General features: G+C 40.5%; 1 protein-coding gene and 1 non-coding gene across 9 annotated transcripts in view; one reads left to right on the forward strand and one right to left on the reverse strand.

The window, feature by feature from the left end:
• PHC3 (polyhomeotic homolog 3) overlaps positions 1-20,671 on the reverse strand; it is a 94,241-nt gene extending 73,570 nt beyond the window's left edge. For 7 of the 8 annotated variants that reach the window (XR_004670829.3, XM_055110671.2, XM_008957299.5 and 4 more), the window contains exons 1-4: positions 20,596-20,671; positions 17,653-17,818; positions 11,759-11,914; positions 10,573-10,650 (exon numbers count right to left, since the gene is read on the reverse strand). Coding sequence is in view for 7 of the 8 variants with exons in the window: in XM_055110671.2 (XP_054966646.1) it covers positions 10,573-10,650; positions 11,759-11,914; positions 17,653-17,818; positions 20,596-20,609 (414 nt within the window). In the remaining variant the exon portion in view is untranslated. Of the gene's footprint in view, positions 1-10,572; positions 10,651-11,758; positions 11,915-17,652; positions 17,819-20,580 lie in introns of all 8 variants that reach the window. The other variant, XM_008957294.4, reaches the window with a different exon arrangement.
• On the forward strand, positions 118-179 carry LOC112439425 (U7 small nuclear RNA). Its single transcript, XR_003027708.1, has one exon. It is a non-coding gene; the product is annotated as a U7 small nuclear RNA (small nuclear RNA).
• Positions 20,672-21,039: the final 368 nt, after the last annotated feature.

A 21,039-nucleotide genomic window follows, 5' to 3' on the forward strand; every position in this document is an offset into this window, starting at 1 on the left:
AATCGCTTCAACCTGGGAAGCAGAGGTTCTAGTGAGCCAAGATCGTGCCACTGCACTACAGCCTGGGTGACAGAGGGAGACTCAGTCTCAAAAAAACAAAAAAAGAGTTAACATTAATAGTGTTATAGTTCTTTTAGAATTTATCTAGCAGGCTTTCTGCTTTTTGCTGGGAAGCCCATAAAAAACATACAAAAAGAGCATTAATATCATTACATGTTCTAGTTGATACTTACTACCTACCATACATCTTTCAACAAGTATTTTTTAAGTACCTACTATGTGATGGGCACATGTATTTTTATAACACATATAAACTATTTAAGAAACTCTCACATAATCCTAGATTAACATCTAAACCACTAGTTCTCAAACTTTTTTCTTATTAATAAACACAGTCTTATTCAGAACTTGAGATTCAAACAGATCACAGAACTGCTCTGGCTGGCTAAGGCTTACATAAGATAAGGCCCATAGCCCAATGTGTCAGTCTATGGAGGCTGCTATAATAAAATACCACACACTGGGTCACTTAAACCAGTGGTCCCCAAACTTTTTGGCACCAGGGATCGGTTTCATGGAAGACAATTTTTCCACAGAGAGGGTGGGGAAAATGGGTTTGGGGATGAAACTGTTCCATCTCAGATCATCAGGCATTAGATTCTCAAACCTAGATCCCTCCCATGTGCAGTTCAAAATAGGGTTCACGCTCCTATAAGAATCTAATGCTGCCACTGATCTGACAGGAGGCGGAGCTCAGGCGATAATGCTTGCTCACTCACCACTCTCCTCCTGCTGTGAGGCCCAGTTCCTAACAGGCCACAAAGCAGTACCGTTCCATGGCCTGACCCCTGACTTAAACAACAGAAATTTATTTTGCACACTTTTAGAGGCTGAGAAGTCCAAAATTAAAGTGCCCACAGATTCAGTTTCTGGTGTGGGCTCTCCTCCTGGCTTGTGGACTGCCACCTTCTCACTGTGTCCTCACGTAGCAGAGAAATTGCCAGTGTCTCTTCTTCGAATCAGTTCTATCAGATCAGGGCTCCATTCTTATGACTTCCTTTAACTTCTATCACATCCCTAAAGGTCCTATCTCTAATACAGTCACATCAGTTAGGCTTCAACATATGAATATGGGGGACATAATTCAGTCCATAGCGTCATTTCCTGAACTTTCTCTTTGATACAGATCCAAGGATATCTGGATGAAAAGACTAAAACCATTTAATTAGACAATTTAATTTTACAGAAAATTGGCAGGCAGGGAGGTTAAATGACTGGCCATACGTCACATTAACAGACAGTCACAGAATTTAAGATTAGAACCCCAGTCCCTCATCTCCTCCATTCTACTCAACTTTCTCTCATCACAGCATGAACAGTAGTGAAGTCATCAAGTACTCTTGTAACATGAATGTTGAAGGAGCCACATGAGACATCATTAATCATGAAACCTCCCACATGAACTCCAAACACATAACCAATGCCTACTCAATACTATAGGTGGGTGTCTAATACACATCATCAACTTAACATGTCCAAAATCAAACTCCTAATTTTCTTCTCCAATACCTCCTTTAGCTCCCAATTTTTCCAGATGCTTGAGCCAAAATACTATGGAGTCATCCTTGACTCCTCACATCTTTTATTCAATGCATCCGCATATCTTGTGTTAGCTCTCCTTTCAAAACATATCCAAATTTCTATAATTAAATGTTAAAAAAAATTCACAATCTAGCTAACTACTTTTCACCACCTCTAATATCACCATCACGATCCAAATTGCCAATATCTCTCCATTTGAATTATTACAAGAACATTTAACTCCATGCTTCTGTCTTTGACCCCTAGAACCTACTCTCAAAAACCAATTTGAGATCATGTCACTTCCATACCAGAACAGCTCTCCAATAGCTTCCCAACTCATACTTACTAAAACCCAAAGGTCTTATAATTTCCTCATGATTAGGATTACAATTACCTCTCTGATGTCATCTTTAAACCACACTCCCACTCTCACATTCCACTCCAGCCACACTGTCCTCCTTTCTGTTCCCTGTGCATGTCTGCCCTCCTCACCATCCTTAAAAAGGCCAACTTTATTAACAAGGCTTTCCCTGACCATCCTAATTAAAATGGCATATTCCCCCATTGCTTTATTTTTCTTTATTTTTTTATTTCCTTGCTTTATTTTTCTCTTTCACTTACCATCATCTGACATACTATGTACTTGTTTAATGTTCGTCTATCCCTAGCTCCATGAGGAAAGAGATTTGTTTGTTGTGGTACTGTATCCTCAGCACCTAGAAGAGGATTTGGCAAATATTAAACGCTCGATAAATATTTGATGACTGAATGAGTGAATGCATGAATGAACAAAGTCATAAAACTGGGCTTCAAAAGCTCATCTTGTCTAGCATCATAACTAGAAAGTCATTAAAAAAAAAAGTTTTTTCCCTTTCTGACAGAATAGTACAGTGAGTTGAAGCCAAAATATCAGGGATTCATGTAATTACAGGACCAAAATGCAACAAGGAAAGAGAATGATATATACACAGCCCTTAAGTCACTCAGAGACTTATGATTGTAGTTTTCAGCCACATAATCCTTTCCATCTGAAAATTCCCAAATATTTAGTAAAGAAAGAGTGTGTGAGTGTGTGTGTGTGTGTGTGTGTGTGTGTGTGTGTGTGTGTGTGTGATGGCACTGCCCTCACATGAAAACAAACAAAATTAACTTTTAAGCCCATTTACATTTATGTATAGAAATGCATAGTCAGCCGGGCATGGTGGCTCACACCTGTAATCCCAGAACTTCAGGAGGCCGAAGCAGGCTGATCACCTGAGGTCAGGAGTTCAAGACCAGCCTGGCCAACATGGTAAAACCCCATCTCTACTAAAAATACAAAAATTAGCCAGGTATGGTGGTGGGCGCCTGTAATCCCAGCTATTCGGGAGGCTGAGGCACGAGAATCTCTTGAATCTGGGAGGTGGAGGTTGCAGTGAGCTGAGATCATGCCACTGCACTCCAGCCTGGGCAACAGCGCAAGACTCTGTCAAAAAAAAAAAAAAAGGCAGGCAGGCAGGCATAGTAATAATATAGGAAAGCAGGCCAGGCACAGTGGCTCACGCCTATAATCCCAGCATTTTGGGAGGCCAAGGCAGGAGGACTGCTTGAGGCCAGGAGTTCAAGACCAGCCTGAGCAACACAGCAAGACCCCCTTCTCTATAAAAAAACAAACAAAAATAGCTGGGTGTGGAGGCATGCACCCGTAGTCCCAACTACTCAGTAGGCTGAGGCAGGAGAATTGCTTGAGAATTTGAGGCTGCAGTGAGCTATGATCATGCCACTGCACTCCGGCCTGGGCAACAGTGAGATAGTATCTCCTAACAAAAACAAACAAACAAAAAAATACAGGAGAGCTTTAAACAAAACTTTGTGAGAGAAAATGGGACTACTGAAGGGAAGTAGTCACTTTTACTCTATATATTTGTGTTATCTATTCCTTAGGCAACAATAGTTGTTCAATTTTATTTAGACAATATAAAAATTAACAAAATAAAGCTCTTCAACCTCCTTCCTCAGAGAAGACCACTAATAACAGTTTGTTGTGTACCATTACAGATCTTCTGCTTGCGTAATCAAATGGATACACGCAAATAACTTTAAAAAAAATAAGTAAAATGACAAGAACTCTGCTTCCAAAAAAATGGAGTAGACATACTTTTCCCTATTCCTCCTGCCAAGAACAACTAAAAACTCTTATGTTACATATAAAATAAACCTAAGAAGACCCCAAAAGGTAAAGGAAAAAATACACAGACTGGCTAGAGACCTCAGGACCAAGAAAACAACATGGTAATGAATTCTCTGGATTTTCATTTTGCCTCTTATAACCCACACTTGGAGGGTGGAAATGAAGAAGTCAGTAATCCAGAAACACCACAGGCACAAACAAAAATCCCCAACAAAAGCCTGCTCTTTTTAACCAAAGGACCAGGAAAGGCACAGCCGTGCAACACAGAAAACTTTTAGACAATAATTACTCTACTCCAACCAAACACTACAGAAAAAAACTGTGGCCCCACCCATATCTGCAAAGAACTTGATTTTCCAACTCCCTCAACCCCTCCAACAGGTTCATGTCAGAGAAGGCCATATAGAAAACAGGACTTTCATACTAGCCAGGTGATAATAAACCACCACCAGCACCCCAATGCACCCTGTGGTCTCAGCGGAGACCATGTGGGGAGAGTAAAAGGTACTCCTATTCCTTCTAGATAGAGAGGCTTCAGTAGCAGCCTAGTGAGGAGCCAGAACTCCCACCCCAGCTTAGCAATTAAGAGGAACATCCCTTGAAGTGTCAATGGAGGCTAAATGGGGAACCTGCACTTGTATCCCCTGTATTTCATGCCATTTGGGACTCATACTTGCACCCTCATATTGCATTAAGGCAGCACACTTCCCTTTGAGAAACAGTCAAAATAAAAAGGTCAAATAAGATCACCAGTCACACAACATAATACTAAAAACATCCAAGTTTCAATAAAAAATCACTCATCACATCCAGAACCAGGAAAACCTCAAAATGAATGAAAAGGACAACCAATAGAAGCCAATACCCAGATAACAAAGATATCAGAATTATATGATCAAGGCTGGGCACAGTGGCTCATGCTTGTAATCCCAGCACTTTGGGAGGCTGAGGCGGGTGGATCACCTGAGGTCAGGAGTTCAAGACCGGCCTGGCCAAAATGGAGAAACCCCGTCTCTACTAAAAATACAAAAATTAGCCAGACATGGTGGTAAACGCCTGTAATTCCAGCTACTTGGGAGGGTGAGGCATGAGAACTGCTTGAACCCAGGAGGTGGAAGTTGCAGTGAGCCAAGATCATGCCACTGTACTCCAGCCTGGGTGACAGAGCAAGACCTTGTCTCAAAAAAAAAAAAAAAAAAAAAAAAAGAATTATATGACAAAGCAGCCATCATAAAAATGCTTCAAAGAAGTCAGGCCCAGTAGCATGCACCTATAGTTCCAGCTACTTAGGAAGCCAAGACAGGAGGATCACTTGAGCCCAAGTGTTGGAGGCCGGCCTGGACAACACAGTGAGACCCATCTCTTAAAATGGTTCAAATAAGCAACAATGAGCATACCTAAAACAAATTAAAAAAAAAAAAAAAGTCTCCCCAAAGAAACAGAATATATAAAGAACCACCAAATAATAATTTTATTTATTTTTATTTTTTGAGATGGAGTCTTGCTCTACCACCCAGGATGGAGTGCAGTGGTGTGATCTCGGCTCATTGCAACCTCCGCCTCCCGGGTTCAAGTGATTCTCCTGCCTCAGCTTCCCAAGTAGCTGGAATTATAGGCACGTGCCACCATGGAAGGCTTATTTTTGATTTTTAATAGAGATGGGGTTTCACCATGTTGGCCAGGCTGGTCTCAAACTCCTGACCTCAAGTGATCTGCCTACCTCAGCCTCCCAAAATGCTGGGATTACAGGCGTGAGCCACTGCGCCTGGCCCCAAATAATAATTTTAGACTGCAAATAGAATAACCAAAATAAATAAGTTAAACAAGCTTACACAATGCATTCTTGCTTCTTACACTCAATACATAATGAAAATCCAAGTCTCTCTGTAGACACATATACAGCATTTTTTAGTAGCTATAATATTCCACTGTAGGAATTAACTATCATTTTTTTAACTAATCCTCAATTAATGGGCATTTATATTATTTATAATTTTTCACTATTATACATCATGCATATGGGCATAATTATCTAGGTCATTTTTAATTATGTCCCTAAAAGTGACAGTGCTATATGAAAGGGTACGCACAGATTATTTTGGCTTTTTTTGAAACAGGGCCTCACACTGTTGCCCAGGCTAGAGTGCAGTGGCACAATTATAGCTCACTGTAGCCTCAAACTCCTAGGCTCAAGCAATTCTCCTGCCTCAGCCTCTTGAGCAGCTGGGACTGCAGGCACACACCACCACACCTGGCTAATTTCTTTTTATTAGATGGGGTCTACGTTGCCCAGGCTGGTCTCAAACTGCTAGACTCAAGTGATCCCCCCACCTTAGCCTCCCAAAGCACTAGGATTACAAGCATGAGCCACCATTCTCAGCAGGGGCATGTACGTTTTAAAGTTTAACACACACTGCCAAATAACCCTCCAAAAGAGTTGCACCAATCTATATTACCACTAATAGTGTATGAGTATACCTACTTTTTCACATTCTTGCCAACAATAGGTATTGTGTAAACGTTTTTCCTTGTTTTCTACTTTAACAGATGAAAACAGTACTTCATTGTTATTTGTACATATATTTCTATTTTTTTAGACAGGGTTTTGCTCTGTCACCCAGGCTGGAGTGCAATGGTATGATCTCAGCTCATGGCAGCCTTGACCTCCTGGGCTCAAGCAAGCCTCCCACCTCAGCCTCCTAAGTAGCTGGAACTACAGGCGCTTGCCACCACATCCAGCTAATTTTTTGTTGTTGTATTTTGCTTGTAGAGATGGGGTTTCATTCGCATGCCTTGGGCTCCCAGAAAGTGTTGGGATTATAGGCATGAGCCAACATGCCCAGCCTTTTACACACATTTATTATTGATATGTTAAATATATTTTCATGTGTTTAAAAGTCAAAACATAGCCAGGCGCAGTAGTTCACGCTTGTAATCCCAGCACTTTGGGAGGCCGAGGCGGGCAGATCACTTCAGGTCAGGAGTTCGAGACCAGCCTGGCCAACATGGCAAAACCCCATCTCTGCTTAAAATACAAAAATTAGCCGGGCATGGTGGCGTATGCCTGTAGTCCCAGCTGCTTGGGAGGCTGAGGCAGGAGAATCGCTTGAACCCAAGAGGCGGAGGTTGCAATGAGCCAAGATCACACCACTGCACTCCAGCCTGGGCGACAGAGCAAGGCTTCATCTCAGGAAAAAAAAAAAAAAAAAAAGTCTTTCTTTTAAAAATTACCAACTGAGAACTTCTGTGAATTCTCACTGTTTATCTGACGAATATGAGTCTTCAGTATGTTAGAAATATTATCAGCCAGGTGTAGTGGCTCATGCCTATACCACATAATCCCAGCACTTTGCGACCTGCGGTTGGAGGATCACTTGAGCTCAGGAGTTCGAGACCAGTCTGCCTGGGGAACACAGCGAGACCTCAACTCTAATAAAAATTTAAAAAATGAGCCAGGCGTAGTGGTGTGCGCCTGTAGTCCCAGCTACTCAGCAGTCTGAGGTAGGAGGATCACTTGAGCCTGGGAGATTGAGGCCGTAGTGAGTTATGATCGTGCCACTGCACTCCAGCCTCAGAGGAAGACTCTGTCGAAGGAAAGGAAAGGGAATGGAAAGGCAAAGTCAAAGGCAAAGGGAAAGGGAAAGGGAGACTAAAATTCTCCCTGTCTTCCCTTTTGAAAAAAAAATTAAAGTAAAAAAGGAAAAGAAATATTACCCATTTATGCAAACATATTTTCTCCCATTTTGTTGTTTTCACTTTGCTTATGCCATTTTTTGGCAGAAGTAGAATTTTTAGTTGGTTTAACTTCCATTTTAAAATTTAACTAAATCTTTGCCCCATTTAAGTTGAAATACTAAAGACATAAACCTAAAGGCTCAGTCCGAATTAGTTTTAGAGCCAAACAATCATAAAATCACCACTCCATGGCCGGGCACGGGGGCTCACGCCTGTAATCCCAGCACTTTGGGAGGCCGAGGCAGGCGGATCACAAGGTCAAGAGATTGAGACCATCATGGCTAAGACGGTGAAATCCCATCTCTAAAAAATTAGCAGGGTGCGGTGGTGGGCGCCTGTAGTCCCAGCTACTCAGGAGGCTGATGCAGGAGAATGGCGTGAACTCGGGAGGCGGAGCTTGCGGTGAGCCGAGATCACGCCACTGCACTCCAGCCTGGGAGACAGAGCGAGACTCCGTCTCAAAAAAAAAAAAAAAAAATCACCACTCCACTACTGACAATAGTGTAGAATTAGTCATGATTCTAATTAGAGAAAAGAAAAGAATGCAGGTACCCACTAGTTACCTATACATTCAATTAACAAGAGTCTACTCTCCAAACCACATATAGATGGAGTATCTGTTATATGAAATCCTTGCGACCAGAAGTGTTTCAGATTTTTTTTTTTTCTTCAGATTTTGGAAAGATACAAACTGGTTTAGCATGCCAAATCTAAAAATCCAAACTCCAAAATCCAAAATGTTCCAATGAACACTCCTCCTTTGAATGTCATGTTGGTGTGCAAAAATTTCAGATTTTAGAGCATTTCAGGTTTTCATATTAGGAATAATCAATCAGTAGGTACACAGTTCCCCCAGGTGGTATGACTGGACTTTGGACTTGATTTTTAAAATAATATTCCATTTCCCCATTGGGATCCCACTCCTACTCTAAGCCCCAACTACCTAGCTGGTTACCTGACAGCCGTTTTTTCTTCTGGAGAATGGACCCTTTCCCACGGCTTCACTGTTATCTGGAAACCTAACTCAAAATAATCAAAACTCTGAAAACTACTAGTCTGTTACCTGACGGCTCATTATCATCACTACTTAAGAGATCTGTTACCATGCTCCACCCCGTTTTTGGATATTGACCTAAATTTACTAAGTTACCTTGGGCATTGTAATTTTTACTGCTAGTCAAATTACTTGAGCAGACGCTCACAACGGATAGTAAATAAAGCAAATGTAATGTATTATTCCTTTATTTTACTGGGAATCTGTTCTTCCTACTTACTTATCTTCCCCCACCAGCCATTTACAGCTTTTGGCATACTTCATGGTATAATGCTGCTGGTTTATGACAAGTAACATTAACAATGTCATATATATAAGCACAATCACTAGAATTCTAACTTCTGTGAATGTCACATACATAAAGCCATAATGAAAGACAGTTTAAAAAGATACCTTTTAATAACATGAAGGAAAAAAAATCAAAATAACATATCTATACAAATACATCCTATTGTTATTCCAGTATTTCACAGAATAAAGAATTTGTCTATATAATTTCCTTCAGTAGCCCACAAAATATTTACCACTCCTTTCCTTAATTACCATTGTATTAAAGACATCTGATGTCAATGACAAAAACTCCAGTATTAATGCTTAGAGCTAGGTTACATTATTTAACTTTTTCATTTAATCTAACATCTTCAAGTCATAGGGAACTTTTTAAACTAATCTTGTTCACACTCCAGGACATTCCCACGCCAAAAAAAAAAAGTCAGATCAACAGCCAGAAAAAAAAACCAAACAACAAAAAAAACCACAGCTATATGCTGACCACAGCATGTAGTTAGCAAAGACCATACCCTTAGCTGAAGAAATAGAGCACAATTCCTTAACCTTCAATTCCTTAACAACCTACAAACTATATTGTATTGGAGCCAATTTTATGAAGTATCAAAGTATTATCACTCTGGACCAGGAAAAAATATCTAGAAAGGACATTATTAGGTTCTCAACTACAGGCAAATTGCCCCCCACCAGGAAACACCTATAGTTGTCACACTAGAGGAAGGAGAAAGACCACAAGCTGCCAGTATCTAGTAGCCAGGGATGCTGCTAAACATCCTATAATGTACACGATAGCCCCTGACAACAAAGAATTATCTGGCTCATAATGTCCATAGTGATGAGGTTGGGAAACCTGAGACAAATGATGAAATGTGAAAATGAACTGCACTGTATCAATGTTGTATTTCCTGAATTTAGTAATTTTTCTGTGGCTTCAAAAAACAATAGCCTTGTTCTTAGGAAACACACATCAAAGTATTTAGGAATAAAGGAACATATCTCAACGTACAAATGACTCAGAAAAAAATATGTATACATGTAGTGGAAAAGAATGAATGATAAAGTAATGGGGCAATACGCAATAATTGATTAATCTGAGTAGAGTAGATACAGAAATTTTTTTATTATTATTGCAGTTTAAAATTATACCAAAATTAAAAGCTAAACAAGTATTACCATGCCCATAAATTTATTTTACCTGGGAAACTTGGCACAATTTCCCAATATATATGTGCAATATAGCGAATCAGCTTTCTTTTACTCCTTTCTCAAAATAAATTACCCTATCTTGAATGGATACTTGGAAATTGAACCCAAATAACTCATGTAAGCTGAAAGTATAATTTCTAAAACGTGAATTGCACAAAGTTAGAAATGCTTAGATGTCTACCAAGGACATGACATACTATTGTATATCACAGTAAATTCATGGCCAATATCCCTGCATTGTGTATTTTAGGCTTTCAATACACACAGAAAACTGAAACCACATAAGATCTGAACATGATCAGTGCAAATGGATATATAAGAAATAATACAAAAAGATTTTTTTAAGACTCAGATTTTCATAAGTTTAACATTAGTTCTGAATTCTTGAATTTTATCATTTCTATTTCTGGGCAATTGTTACTTTAAAGAGCATGCAACAAATTATAATAACAGCTTCATAAATAACAACAGTTGACTTTTGGAAAACAATTCTTTAAAATTTTAAATCCAGGAAAAAAAAATTTAGGGAACTTACAGACGTTTGGGACATACTTGACTGCTGTGTGACACTTCCTGTGGGAGATGTAGATGGTCTTCCACTGGACAAACTTGCCTAAAATAATAAGACTTTTAGAATATGTTGGTAAAAACCTGAAGTTAAGAACTTTCTGGTACCATGATAACACAAAACCATAACAATAAATGTCAAAAGGCCTATGTATGAAACAACTAATTTTATAGTCAACATGGCTTAAGCTTCGGTTAAACAGATTTTTTAAATAAGAAAAAGCTGAATGGTGAAAACAGGGGATCCAAAGACTAATCTTATTTTATTAGCTACTTTATTGTCAGTTTCACTTTATGGGTCTCTGTCATCTTTAAAGTGGAATCACTACTCCAGAGTTATGAAAAAGAAATTAGAGCTACAGCAAGAGCCAGTGAGTGGGTTTCAGTTTCCTAACTTGTATCACAAACGTGTTATTTAAAATTACACTACTAAGAAGAAGCAACAGCTGAGAATCTGTTGGTAACAGAAATAAACCTTTTTCAGGTTCAGTCAACTGAGATCCTCCTCTGGTGAGGGGATTTAAGATTAAATCTTACACAGCTTTATTTAAATAGTACAATAGTAACAAAAATCTTTTTAAAAAACAAGCATTTAATAATGAAATCCTGTTATCAGTAGGAATAATATGATTGGATTTTAGAAAAATGGATATACCTATCTTTGTATAGAAAATTTCTGGAGAAGTATGTATTAGATTGTTACTGTGGCCACCTTTGAAGAACGGGAAACAGTGATAGACAGGGAAAAGGAACAGCTTTACTTTACCTCTTATAAACAACTTAATATTGTTTGATTTTTTAATGAGTATAATTACTTATATAATTTTTTTAATCTTATTTTTAGTAAAAATACAATTTATGTAAGCCTAAGTACTCACTGTTGTACCTAGAACTTTATACACATAAACTAGCATAGCATTTCTCCAATCTGGATAAAAAGCACTGAGACAAAAGCTAGAAACAGAGTAACATAAAAAAACATATCCCCTTTTTCTCAATTAACTTCTATTCGGCAACCTATTAATATATTTCCTCCGGGAAAAATAACCACAGGACATCTGAGAACTCTGAAATAATACCCAATGTATTTATTTTCAGTAACTACCTACAGATAACAGAAACTTTGATCTCGTAAACTCTTATTTTAGTCTTACCTGAACAGCAGCAAGGCTCTGAAGCTGGGAGCTGCTTAAATGCTGCTGCTGAAGAGCTGCAGTATGCAGCATCAAGTGCTGTTGTTGGGCTGCATACATTTGCTGAAGGTACTGAGCAGCTGAGCTGGGGGGCCGATGCAATGCCTGTTGAATTACCTGTGATAAGTCAATTGAACCAATGTCAAACCATAATCTCAACCTTTATCTTAATCAGAAAATCAAAGTATAAAAAAGTGGCAGTTTAAAATTTCACTGCTTTAATACATAATATCATCAAGCTTATTAACATTATTTATTTCCTAGTTACGTATCACTAGAAATCACTAACTTGTACACATTAAAACTACCCAGTGGGCCGGGCGTGGTGGCTCACGTCTGTAATTCCAGCACTTTGGGAGGCCGAGGTGGGCAGATCACAAGGTCAGGAGATCGAGACCATCCTGGCTAACATGGTGAAATCCCGTCTCTACTAAAAACACAAAAAATTAGCCAGGCATGGTGGCACATGCCTGTAGCCCCAGCTACTTGGGAGGCTGAGGCAGGAGAATCGCTTGAACCTGTGAGGCGAAGGCTGCAGTTGAGCCGAGATCATGCCACTGCACTCCAGCCTGGGCAACACAGCAAGACTCCATCTCAAAAAAAAAAAAAAACAAAACAAAACCCAGTGGACAATTCGCAAAAGACAGGCCAGGCCAACTAAGCATTTCAAAAGATTTTCAATCTCACCAGTAGTCAAAAACTTACAAATTAAAACAAGATACTATTTTCCAACTTTCAGATGGATAAAGATTTAAAAGAATACTACTACTACCTGGGGAAACCAATACTCCCATACTGCTAGTAAAAATTCAAGTTGGCATAACCTTTTTGGATAAAACTTGGTAGAATTCAGGGCTTGGGTGTGGAGAGAAATACCTTTACCATGCAACCATAACAAATAGTAATGTAGATCAGTGCTGTCCTATACAGTAACAACTAGTCACATGTGCCTACTGAGCACTTAAAATGTGGCTAGTGCAACTAAAGAACTGAGTTAATTTTAAATTGAATTTTAATTAATTTTAATTTTAATGTAAACAGCCACAAGTAACTACTGGCCACTATAGTGTACATTGCTGATACCGATCTATATTTACTAACAAAAAGAAAATCAGTAGGTTACAAAATAGTATATAGAGTAAGATACCATTTTTATATTAAAATATTTGAAAGAATCCACAGGAAAACTTTCAAAGACCACTGATGGGTAGCTAGATTAGAGGTGATTTTTAGCTTCTAGTTCATACTTTTCTATAAATGTCTGAAAATCTTACAATGAGTAGGTATTATTAATAATCATATAAAATTACAAAGCAGCTGGGCAGGTTGGCTCATGCCTGTGATCCCACCACTTTGGGAGGCCAAGGCAGGCAGGTCACCTGAGGTCAGGAGTTCAAGACTAGCCTGGCCAACACAGTGAAACCCTGTCTCTACTAAAAATACAAAAATTGGCCAGGCATGGTGGCATGCACCTGTAATCCCAGATACTCAGGAGGCTCAGGTGGGAGAACTGCTTGAACCCAGGAGGTGGAGGTTGCAGTGACCAGAGATCATGCCACTGCACTCCAGCCTAGACGACAGAGCAAGACCCCATCTCAAAAAAATAATAATAATAAAATAAAAATAAAAAATAAAATTATAAAGCTATTTCTTCTTTAGAAAATTACTCAATAATTTAAAAAAATTTTTAATGTCAAATACCTTGTTTTGCTTCAACATTGAATAAAACTATTCTTACTTAATTCCTTAAAAAGTGTTAATTACTATGAATATTTGTTAGTAAAATGTAAAATCTGAGCCTGAAACTTCATAAATAAATATAGAAAAGTCAAGTACTCTACTAAAATCAGAGAAAATTCCTACACGTCTCCAAAAGGTTAAGTCAGAATAAGTCAATCCTATACAACCAAATCCAAAAGTCACATTGTGCTCACTGTGACTCTGAAACAGCACAGAACCCTAATCACAGCATCAAACCAGAGTTTTCAAAGAGCTAAGGGAGTAATAGTGCCATAATCCTATAGCTTGAGGGTCTCTCAGGACATCTTGAGCCATAATGCCATGAATCCTTTTATCTAAACTTCAAGAAAGCATATTTCTGTGTGTTATTGTTTATTTTCATGTGTTAATATCTCATCTCTCCAACTATAGACTACTATGCCTGATACAAATTTCTGTCACAAAATCAATGGGAGCTTTTGACCCCTACCTGCAGGGGACTATAGGCCAGCATTAAGTGATTCAGAATTATAACAATATACCTTTTTTAGTCAGATCAATCTCTATTTGTTCTTCTAATTCCATAACAAAATTCTAAAAGCACTGGACTGTAAACGGAAAAAAATTCTAAAATCAAACTGAAATAACAATCTATTTGACACATACTTTTGTCAGAGTATACTCATTTTTTCTGTTGTCAGCAGTCTTTCACTACTATTCAATTACTCACAGCAATGAGTAAATACAAGTTATAGATACAGCAAATTGTTCTTATTTATTATAAATTCTTATTCACCCAAGGAGGGTGAAGAGAATTCCCAGGACAGAAAAAGCAAGCTGGAAGATTAAAGAATTACTTAGGTAGTTCAATAAATATTGATTTGATTGCATTTTGGGAGAAGCAATTCTATGGTCTCATAAGAAACAGAGTCAGTGCTATTTATGAGATATATCTACATCTACATATCTATTAATTTTTTATTAATCTATGCAGCTTAATTGAAAACTAGAGGACAAAATTGTATATTAAGCGATCACATTATCAGTCAGGCGTGGTGGCTCATCCCAGCACTTTGGGAGGCTAAGGCAGGAGGAGAGCTTAAAGCCAGAAGGTCAAGACTAGCCTGGGCGACATAGTGAGATCCTGTCTCTACAAAATAAAAAAATTAGCCAAGCATAGTCACATGTGCCTGTAGTCTCAACTACTCAGGAGGCTGAAGCAGGAGGAGCACTTGAGCCCAGGGGGTCGTGAGTTGTGATCATGCCACTGGACTCCAGCCTAGGCAACAGAGAGAGAGAGAAGAGAAAAAAAAAAAAGGGGGGGCCAGGCGCAGTGGCTCACGCCTATAATCCCAGCACTTTGGGAGGCCGAGGCGGGCGGATTACCAGCTCAAGAGATTGAGACCATCCTGGCTAACATGGTGAAACCCCATCTCTACTAAAAACACAAAAAATTAGCTGGGTGTGGTGGCACGTGCCTGTAGTCCCAGCTACTCGGAAGGCTGAGGCAGGAGAATCGCTTGGACCAGGGAGGCAGAGGTTGCAGTGAGCCAAGATCACGCCACTGCACTCCAGCGTGGGCTACAGGGCGAGACTCAGTCTCAAAAAAAAAAAAAAAACCCGGCCTGGCGCGGTAGCTCATGCCTGTGATCCTAGCACTTTGGGAGGCCAAGGCAGGTGGATCACGAGGTCAGGAGTTTGAGACCCGCCTGACCAATATGGTGAAACCCCATCTTTACTAAAAATACAAAAATTAGCTGGACCTGCTGGCACATGCCTGTAGTCCCAGCTGTTCTGGAGGCTGAAGCAGGAGAATCGCTTGAACCTGGGAGGCAGAGGTTGCAGTGAGCCTAGATCACGCCACTGCACTCCAGCCTGGGCGATAGAGCGAGACTCCGTCTCAAAAAAAAAAAAAAAAAAGATCTAAATCCTTTTCCCTGTATCCCTTACCTCAGAGAAAGGTAAAACACATTAAAACCTCACTCTGCATTCAAGTTTGAATTTCTGGTGAACTGGCTGGTTCCACTCCACAGTGATTTTGGAAAACTAAATCCTAAACCAAAAACAGTTAAATAGACATTACACTGGGGTATCCGCATGGAAAAATGGAGCAGAGGAAGGACTATATTGCAAGCAGTTGTTTTCAGGGTAGATGCAATTATAAGGATTCTACCAGAAGAAAGCAGATATAATAGAAAAAATAAGAATTCACAGAGTGGTTAAGGGCACGAGGGCTGAAGTCTGAGAACTAGCTAGGTGAGTTTGGGAAAGTTATTTAGCTGATTTAAAACATTTATTTTCCCATCAGTAAAATGGAGATAATAATAATAGCTACTTCATAAAGGGCTGGTAATGATTAATGGAGATAATTCATGTAACATTTATCAAATGTTTGGCACGTAGCAATTATTCAATAAGTATTAGCTATTACTATCTACTGGAAACCTATAATGTGCCTTACACAGTTCTAGATACTTCATTAATCTCAAAGATATTTCATTTAATCCTCAGAGTAATTAATGAAAGAAGTAGTCTCACCCTCATTTTAGTTTTCTGAGGCTCAAGGGGATTATGTCTCATACCCAAGGCTATATAGCTCCTAAAGATAATGAAAATGGAATTCAAAGTATAATAGAGTGGAAGGTCCATGCCCTTTTTATATAATACCATATTGCCCCAACCTCCATTATCATAAATATTAACTGAGTAAACTTTACTTTCTCAACTAAGTGACTTCCTAGTTCAATATTCCCTTCCCCCTCTGCCCCTAAGGGATTTAGAATGGATCCTCCTGCTTAGGGTTCTTAGGCCACCTGGGTTTAATATAAACTTCGTAACCTATCTACATACCTGAACAGATCTCCCTAAGTCTATATTTTGAGTTCCAATATAAAATAAACCTACAGCCATTCTGTATGTTGGGGCTCTAGGTTGAATGCCTTCACACTGCAGCAGCACCTAGAGACTTTCCCCTTATAATTTTCTTTACACATAATCCTATAAACTACATGCTGACAAATGTAAGCCCTCTCAATACTATATATATATATTTGGAGATGGAGTCTCACTCTTTTTGCCCAGGCTGGAGTGCAGTGGCGCTATCTTGGCTCACTGCAACCTCTGCCGCCAGGGTTCAAGTAATACTCCTGCCTCAGCCTCCCAAGTAGCTGGGATTACAGGTATGCATTACCATGCCTGGCTAATTTTTATATTCTTAGTAGAGACAGGGTTTCACCATGTTGATCAGGCTGGTCTCAAACATCTGACCTCAAGTGATCCGCCAGCCTTGGTCTCCCAAAGCGCTGGGATTAGAGGTGTGAGCCACCACGCCCCGCATTTTTTTTTTTTTTTTTTGAGACAGGGTCTCACTCTGTCACCTAGACTGGAGTACAGTGGTGCGATCACAGCTCATTGCAGCCTTGACCTCCTGGGCTCAAAGCAATCCTCCCACCTCAGCCTCCTGAGTAGCTGGGACCACTGGCGCATGCCACCATGCCCTGCTGATTTTTGTATTTTTTGTAGAGATGGGGTTTCAACATGTTGTCCCAGCCGGTCTCCAACTCCTAAGCTCAAGCTATCTCCCTGCCTTGGTCTCCCACAGTGTCGGGATTACAGGCGTGAGCCACCACGCCTGGCCAATAGTATGATTATTAATTAACTTTGTTGGCTGTTGCTGTGGTTGAATGTGTCCCCCAATTAAGTATGTGTTGGAAACTTAATCTCCAATGCAACAGTGTTAAGAGGTGGGACCCCTGAAGGGTGATTAGGCCATAAGGACTCCGCCCACATGAATAGACTACTGGAAATTTTAAAAGGGCTTGAGGCTGCAAATTTGGTATCTTGCTCTCTAGTCTTCCACCATGGAATGAGGCAATAAGACGGCCCTCGTGAGATGCCAGCTCCTTCATATTAGACTTCCCAGCTTCCAGAAATGTAAGAAATAAGTTTCTTTTCTTTACAATTACCCAGTCTTGGTATTCTGCTATAGCCACACAAAATGGATTGAGACAGTTGATTGAAACATTAGTAATTCTAACTGTACATTTGAGAATATGAAACAATACATAAATCCGGCTTAAGCAAAAAGTAATATGACATCTTAAGTCTTAGACTACCCATCACTACAGCTGAAATACCTGTACAGCATGTCGGTCTGAACCACTGTAGACAGAGATCTGTGGCTGCTGCATTCGAGAGGAGGAAGTGGTGATGGTGGTGGTGGTGGTACTGCTGGTTGTTGTTGACACAGAAGATGTTCCCGGGTTTGGTTCAGTATCCATAGCTGTACTATGGTCCTTAAATCTGGCAGGTCACACAAAGGGTTTGTATTGGTAAAAGCATTATCTTATGAGCTTTAAAGAATATTCATTCCAAAGAAATAATCAGCAGTAATCTAAACTGCTAGGAAGGCTCTCATAAAAGACAGCCAACACACAGTCACTATAAGCACTTAGAAGGGAAAAATACTTCACATATATGGAGCATATTTAATAGTTAATACCTACTACATTTGAATTAAAATGATTCAGAATACGTAACTCAGATAACGCATAGCCAAAAGTTTATCTTTGCATTACCGAAAGATTTTTTTTAAACCAAAACAGGTAATGAGAGAATACTAAACTACCCTAGGAAAATAAAAATTTAAGCAGTATCAGAGTATTTTAAAACATTTCTTTACATTCTTTTGACCACACTAATTACAAATTAAAGTCATTCTTACCTATACATTAGAACAGAATGCCTAAGGACTCATGTTAACTAGCTTAGTTTAGTTTACCATATAAACTTTGCTTAAAAATAAGTTCTTTTTTAAAAATGTTAAAAAGTAATTTTTTTAACTCACACTGGCTTTTCCCCTAATCAGTCTACAACGCTGTCCTTACTACTTCTAATAGCTGAGTTATACTTATTAGCAGATTGCTGTGAGAACACAGAGAAGCAGCAAACAGCAACTTCCCATACCCTTACAAAATCTTTTTCACAAAGAATTACTCCAGATTTTGAAAACATAAATTATGTCACCTCCTCATGTATGGACAGTAAAGTACACTTTTATACCAGACTTTCTGATCTCTTCCCTCCAATACTATAATCTTACTTGTTGTGGTACAAAATTCCACTAAATACAGAATCTGTATTTGAATAAATTCAAACATTTTAAGTCAATTCTAAGGACCTCCATATTGTTAGAAACCAGAAGAGCAGTAGTTTTTGTCGGGCCAGAAATGTACCTCGAAGGTGAAAAGCACACAAGAGATTACACTGGTTTTATCTCCCTTTTCTTATCGGTCTTTTCTTCTGAGAAACTAAATCCCACCCACCCCACATTAGCAGCACTGATAAAAATGTAAGAACACTTTCTATTCCACGAAAAAACAAATGAATTTGGCACTAATTGGTACACATACACTATTACCATAGCGTTGCTTTTTTAAGTACAAATTTTCTTTGTTCTATATTACGTATGTAAACAGTATTTATATTCTCTGAGGAACCAAATGTAAAAAAAACCTAACAAAAAAAAAAAAAGGAAAAGTGGGGGCCTTGAGTGGCGGTTCACACCTGTCATCCTACCACTTAGGGGGAGGACTGCTTGAGCTTAGGAGTTCAAAGCCAGCCTGGGCAACATAGGGAAACCCTGTCTCTACAAATGAAAAATAAAAAATTAGCCAGGCCTGGTGGCACAGGACTGTGGTCCCAGCAACTTGAGAGGCTAAGGTGGGAAAATCACTTGAGCCCAGGAGGTCCAGGCTGCAGTGAGCTATGATCGTGCCACTGCACTCCAGCCTGGGAGATAAGAGTGAGAGACGCTGTCACAAAGAAAGAAAAAGAAAATAGGAGGAAAAGTGAAAGGAAAACCGTCAGGAAGAAAGCTGACTCCTCACTTACTTTTTGGATTAGTAAATAATTCATACATTTTTATACTTCTGTTTTTTTTTTTTTTCCAAACTGCCTTCCAATCAAATCACAGCATCACATGGTAACTGTTCAACATTATACAGTATTAGTGGTAGGTAAGGTAAACTTTTTACCGACCTGCTGCCTGTCATACTACTACCGTATCGTGTACCAGTGACACGCAAAAGGCCAGCTTAAGTTCTGGTTTTTTAAAAGTGTTAATCTGCTCAACTATGCCCTCCAATCCAAACAGTATGGTAAACAGTTCTAACTCCTAACCAAAAATGGTCACAGAGAATCCAAATTCTAGGCATAAGTCTAAACATCGGTTGAGCGGAACTGGCCAAACCATCGCACTGCATTTCGAGGCCTGGCACAAAAGAACAACTTTGGTAACTCCACCGTCTAGGCATACTAATACCTGCAAAATACAGCCAGCAGTTCTGGTGCACAAGAGGCCTACCCAGGAAACAGTAAGTTCTGGAGTCGTTAACTAAACATACCGTCACACCGACACACAAGAATGTGGCCCGCGTGTGAGGCAGCAACGCTGCACCCAGAGACTCGAGGGAAAGACCTTTCTTTCAGGGTGTTTTCAGCCTCACCAGACCTGCAAGCAGCCCCCGCCGCTCTCAGGCCCACGCCGGGACACCTCCTGCACGCCTCCGGCACGAGGGAAGCGGGCAGCCCCGCGTGTCGGATTCTCCCGCTGAGGAGGAATGGGGTGGCGCCGGGGCGGGAAGGAGAAGAAGGCGAAGGAGGCCTGGCAGTGCCCGCCCTGCCCTACCCAGCCTCCGCGGGCCCCTGCGCAGGCAGCCGTAACAAGGCTGCCCGCGGGGCCCACTTGCAGGAATGACAGCGCCTGAGGAGCCCACCCGGGCTCGTTCCCCGGAAAACCCCAGCTCCCGGAGTCCCAAGGGTGACCCTGCGCGCAGGGCCGCGCAGATCCGGGACCTGATGGCGGAAGGGGCGCTCCTGCCTGGAGGGTAACTGGACCCTAGAGTTCGTCTTCGCCCCGCGACACGGGCCTAGCAGGCTCCTCCACGATAGGACGGGTCTCGAGTCTCTCTTTCCCCACACTGCCCGCAAAAGAGCCCTGAGCTTTCCCCTGGGGGAACGTGTCGCTGCCCCAACTCGCCCCCCCTAGTTACGACATCAGTCACCATCTAGTCACTCACTCCGCTTCCGCCATCTTCTCTCCTCCATCACTAACATGGGCTGCGCATGCGCCCCCCGGCGGCGGGCGGAGAGGCGGGGTCGGCTCGGCCCCCAGAGCCAGAGGTCACGTGGCGTCCTCAGCTTCCAATCGCCCCCGCCCACCTCAGGAATTGCTGTTTCTGGAAAGTGACCAGATTTCCCCCACTAAGATAACCAGTGTCTCCTCTCCAAACCCCTCTCTTTCTCTCCTCCAGGATCTTCCTCTTGGGGAGGTATCTGTAATAAAGATATAAAAAGTTATCTTAGATTGTTAAATCTAAAATTTGAAGAATATGGGCGCGGTGGCTCACCTGTAATCCCAGCACTTTGGGAGGCTGAGGAGGATCTCTTGAAGCGAGGAGTTCAGGACCAGCCTTGACAATAAAGTGAGACCCTGACTCTACCAAAAAAAAGCCCAACAATAA

Source organism: Pan paniscus, chromosome 2 (assembly GCF_029289425.2).
Source record: "Pan paniscus chromosome 2, NHGRI_mPanPan1-v2.0_pri, whole genome shotgun sequence".
Taxonomy (NCBI): Eukaryota; Metazoa; Chordata; class Mammalia; order Primates; family Hominidae; genus Pan; species Pan paniscus.